Source organism: Quercus lobata, chromosome 4 (assembly GCF_001633185.2).
Source record: "Quercus lobata isolate SW786 chromosome 4, ValleyOak3.0 Primary Assembly, whole genome shotgun sequence".
NCBI classification, from domain to species: Eukaryota; Viridiplantae; Streptophyta; class Magnoliopsida; order Fagales; family Fagaceae; genus Quercus; species Quercus lobata.
In genome coordinates this window covers 61,139,312-61,144,826 of record NC_044907.1, presented here as the reverse complement: position 1 = coordinate 61,144,826, position 5,515 = coordinate 61,139,312, and the positions used below count along the sequence as shown (strand labels likewise).

At 33.8% G+C, this 5,515-nt stretch overlaps 1 protein-coding gene across 1 annotated transcript; it reads right to left on the bottom strand.

The window, feature by feature from the left end:
* Nucleotides 1–2,110: 2,110 nt before the first annotated feature.
* On the bottom strand, nt 2,111–5,140 carry LOC115987641 (putative RING-H2 finger protein ATL21A). Its single transcript, XM_031111235.1, has 2 exons — nt 4,340–5,140; nt 2,111–2,663 (listed from the first exon to the last, which is right to left on the bottom strand). The coding sequence occupies exons 1-2, from the start codon at nt 5,097–5,099 to the stop codon at nt 2,233–2,235; spliced, it is 1,191 nt and encodes a 396-aa protein (XP_030967095.1). The 5' UTR covers nt 5,100–5,140; the 3' UTR covers nt 2,111–2,232.
* Nucleotides 5,141–5,515: the final 375 nt, after the last annotated feature.

Here is a 5,515-nt window from a genome sequence, read left to right as displayed (position 1 = left end):
ACCTTAACAAAAATATTCCATTTAAAAAAAAAAATTTCTTGACTAAGCACTAACAAAGTAACAATGGTTAGTGATGTTTCTTTTGTTAAATCTTATTGTTTAACCGTTAGTAACTAGTGCTGGTGTTGCGATTACTTCATAACTTTACATTTGAAAATTGATTCTTTAAAGTTTCGGTGGTTACTCAAAGGTTAAAGGTTTTTAAAAATAAATTTCTTGTGCTCATTTTTTATATCATTCACTTTTGTTTAATTGATTTTGTGTATGATTTTAGTATCCGTGTAATTCTAAAAATAAAAATAAATTGGGTGTAATTTGTGTAACTTGGTCATGGAAATTTGATGTTGTGTACCTTACTAGTGTAAGTAACTCACAAAACAAAAATCAAGTGGGTGTAAATTATGTACCTTACACGTGAAAATTTGATATTGCTTATGATTTTGTTACCCATGTAATTAACAAAAAAATTTGTAAGTAGACATAAATTGTGTACCTAAACTGTGAAAATTAGATGTTGCCTATGTGTATCCGTGTAATTGAAAAAGAAAATTATATCTTTAACTTTTCTTTTAAATTTTTTGGTAATGAAAGTTGACTTTAAAAAAATCTTGATATTTTTGTGGTAATAAGGTAGAGAATGTCATGTCGAAGCATGTGTGAATAAAGTGGTTCTTGTCTTAGATTGAGAAACTAGACGTTTTTACGTGAGCAGAGTGTTACTTAAATGTTAATTAAAATTGTAATATGGCAATGTGAGAGATCACGACCTCAAGGAAAAATATGCCCACATGAATGGTTGATGCTGTGTTTAGTCACTGAGCTTAATTCTTCACTTCTGCTAGGCTCACTTTTAATGCCATAGGTATTTGTTTCATTGCATAGGAGGTTTCATGCCTAATGGAATTGCAAAACAGTGTCTGCTGACCATCAAGGGTCTGTTTGGATTAAGGGAAAAGTGGAGAGGAATAAAGCAGAGTTGACTGTATGAAGGAAATTGCATAGAAACTCTCCTTTGGTCATATTTGCATACTTTTTAATTAGGCAAACATTTGTCTTTTGATTCAAATTTTGACTAGATAAGGAAAGATATTGCTGTTCTGACTTGCTACAATCATTGACCTAGAGACTTCAACTCTTTTTGGTTTTTGTTTTGGGTACCAGCAGGGAGAATTCACAATGTAATTTTTTTTTCGTCAAATCCGTTAGTTTTTAATCTGTTTATGATGACTTATTTCTCCAAGTTGTTTGTTGATATTTTTGTAGCTTCGTGAGATTCGGCACTTTCAGAAGACTTGGAATCAGGTCATTCTAACTGCTCCTTTCATCAGAGTTGAGTTCATTATCTTATTTTTTTATACATGAACATATATCATATATGCATAGATAAACGAACGTTGGTATATTGTGAGCTAGAATACACATTTTAGAAAAAATGGGGCTCTGTTATTGGTAAATGAAATTACTCAAGTAAGCATTGATTTTTGTATAATTGGGTTTGCTTTTATGAATGCTCTTCTTCAACTTATTGGAGTCATGAGGAGAATCGACCGTGTTCAGCTGATGTTAGTGGTGCTTATGGCATGATATGTGGTGTGCTGAGAAGCCTAATGTATGTATACATATGGGTAATATTCTAAGATGACCGATTTTTTTTTATATAGATAAATATAGATAAAGCAAGTGTCAAAAACATAATGTGGTCAAATTTTCCCCCCTTGACCCTTGCACGTAGCAACTAATTTCCAAGATCTTCGCTTGATCTTTTGAGAATGTATGTGTTTTTTATTCATTATATTTCCAAGTAAAAGAGAAAGTACTATTGAGAGAGTTTCTAATCTTACAAGCTTTGTAGGCTTATAGGGATAATCATCAAAATAGTTGTACTATTGTATCTTGGAGGAGACATACATATTGTAAGTCTATTACACATTTACACCTAAAATTTCATCAATGGCCTGTATTGTCTCAAGATAGTGACCTGATCCATTCCTTAACTTCGCTGCTTAAAAACATTCATGAATTGACGATAAATTGTTTATCATAATATGATATCTAATTTATGTGAAATGTTATTATTTAAATGACAATTTGAAAATTATTTATTTCCCGATTATTGTTCTCAGAAACAACATACTGTAACTATGGATATACAGAGTAAAGTAAAGACACAAAGTTACAACCTCCATGTACAATCAAACGGAAGTATACCTCCAAAAATGCTAATTACAATTATCAAACAATGTCTGAAGTAGCCTGATGAGCAGTAGATGGATAATTTCGGCAAACTGGACAAGTTTTATTCATTCGGAGCCATTCATCAATGCATTCAACATGGAAGCAATGCTTGCACTCCGGTATACATCTCAGTGTGTCTTTGGGGCAATATTCTGATAAGCATATTGGGCAAGTGTTGTCATTGGGTCCAGGAAGTTTTTGGCTTTCTTCAATGACTAGCTTTTCATAGGATTGAATGGTGGATTCATCAAGACCCATCATGACATCAGGACGTTGTGGTGTCACTATAGCCGCGGGGTTGGACCTCCTGCCTCTTGCACTTTCCATGCAACATGTGAAACATGCAATCGCAATAACACATGTGATGGTTGGTAAGGCAATGGAGAAGCAGACAATCCTAAAAATTCGGAGACCAGTAGATAATTGGCCTGAAATTTGAAGCAGTTAATGTCTAAATTAAGTAGCAATCAGAGGGATCAGATGCAGTTTAGAGCTAAATTATCACCTAATTCTACATTCATTTTAGATTTCATATTTGAATGCTTTGCAAAAGGATGTCTACACTCTATCCCATGTGAGGGGAGAGCAAGCACAGAATTTGTAATCAAAATAGGTATGTAGAAGTTTTTTTAGGCTTTGCAATCAATGCCAAGTATATGTAATGGAAAAGCTGCTGTTATACTGCAATTTGGTACAAAGGTCTAGAATCTTTTTGTATTTGGTAACAGAGATTTTCGAACTTAATGGGGGCTTTTTCTTGTCCTTAGGAATATAATATGCTCTAAATATATGTAGGTCAGTTAAATCCAAATAAATAGTTTGACTTGAGTGAGAGATCTCAACAAATTAACTACGTAAATAAAAATTAACATGATTAATTTAATTTAATGGGGCAAGTGAGTTGTTGCATCTTCCAGTTCTAGCAAACGGAAACAATAGGATAACCACCAATATGCTGTTGTTCAAAGCTAAAGGAACCTAAAATTTTAGAAATCTAACAATACCCTTAAAGCCAGTTCAGAAAATAAGTGCCGATTAGGATGTCTAATGAGACGTCATTGTAGCTTGACAGACTGACAAGAATAAAGGGTTGGCAATTAAAGTCGGTTAGAACCTGAATTTTAGTGATGGACTATCTAACTCATTGTTTCACAAGTGAATCTTGAGTTTGACTCCTCTCTCCATTTTTTTTAGAAAAAACAGGTAATCTCTGTTCTAACATTATGAAGCACCTAGACATTTAGGCCGATAAGTGTGTTAAATTTGTTAAATATGAATTAGAGATGGAAATTTTGTTAATTTTTTAGAACTATTCAAATTTTGATTATTCGTTTAATAAAATTATTATTAAGAAGAACTAGAGTATATTTTATTAGCATATCAATTCTAATAAATTGGAGGAATTCTATTTCCTATATTTTAAGTATAAATTGTAAATTCTCACATACCCTACCTATATTAGAATTACTAATGTAACACTTGAATTCAACATTTCACTTTTTTTTCTTTTCTTTTTTTACTTAAAACTACCTATATAGAGTTAAGTTTAGAAAATATATCCAAAATTAGATATTTATTAATATGTTAGAACTTTTTTTTTATGGTTAAAAAGATTATACTTAGTGGTCAAATTATCAATACCAACTGAATTTGTTTAAGATTATCTTAAACTTCAAATTTTATACTTCTTAGATATAGTGTTGTCTAAAGACTCTAAACTACAATATAATTGTCAATTCTATCAATCCTACGGCTCCCATTCCATTGACATTGTCTTCTCTCTCTCTTTTTTTTCCTAATCAATACCAAAAATATATAAAATACGAAGAATGTGATATATAAACATTATCCTTTTTGAAGTCAACGACTTTAATAAGCGGTACAGCATCGTTTCTGTAGGCCCAAATACGAATACATAGACCTAGTCCGAAAGCTGACATGCCCTCTCTCTCTCTCTCTCTCCGATTCATTATTCATTTTCAAGATCAACGTAGGGCCTGATGATTCTAAAAACGATTCTAATTCTATGTTAAAAGAAATTATATATGTCTGTTATCAAATAAATAAATAAAGAGAATATATAAGGAAAATGTTAATTAATTACCTGGTTGAGGTGTAAAGAAACAACCAATTTGTTGAGTAGTATTATTGTTTGTCCTGAATCCACACACACCGCCTTGTGTTTCACAATCTCCACAACCAGGTACGTACCACGTTAAAAGAAGATCCTGATTAAGGTCATGGTCTATGAATCCCTCGTAATACTGGGATGGCCAGGCTACCGGAACCGGCGATATGGTAACGACTTTGCATGTAGGAATGGTGGAATTAGCAAGAATCAATGAGGATGTAGCTAAGATAGAATGCGTGGAATTGCTAAGGCAATCGATGACAGTGAGACCAAACTTTGTGAACTGAGATGGGCAGCGGAGGAAAACGATTTCCTGAGTGAAAGCAGCAACGAAAGGTGAGCCAGAAAGGTTGAAGCGTAGGAGCCTTCGTGCAAGGCAACGACCAGGGTCATACAACTCTATCCGTTGGTTCGTATAGTCGATGTTGCGCACTAAGAATTCACCAGAATGAGGAAGTTTTAGAACTGTTTGACTCTGGCTATTGCAGCTGAGGTCGAAACCTGGATATCCACACTCATTACTATCATTATTACCCCCAGATTGAGACTGTAATTCGAAGGGAAAACGAATAGACGGGCTGTTCTCGTTTTTGCCACACTTGGAAGCTGGGCAAGGTCCTGTTCCTGCAGGTCCTGCAGCTCCTGCAGCTTTAATTTTAATAATGATAATAATGGGATTGGGAGAGAGGAACAAGAAGAAGAGGACAAGAAACAAGACTTGGAATATGCTCATTTTTTTTTTCTCTTTGTTGAAATTGAAAGCCCCTCCCCTGAATCCAGGGCCTCAGGGGTGAGATTGGGCACCCCTTGCACATATATAGACTTAATTAAGTAGCCTGTTTTAACTTAAGACTCACCATTATTATTAAATAAATTTCTGAACAATTCTAAAGTTAATGTCTTAATTTTGATACTGATCTGGCATTTATAACTAACTGCTTTATCCAATCAACACTGGTTGGTAGCGGCTACTGACCGTTATTTTTACAGTTACGTACGTACGTGTCTGTCTAGTACTAGTACAACATAATGGTACGGCTGCCAAGTTACATCTTATCTCAAGACCGTTATTTTAATATATATGTTTGCTTCCGGTGCTAAAAATTTTGTCCACCTAATTATTAGGGGAAAAGTCATACATGAACAATT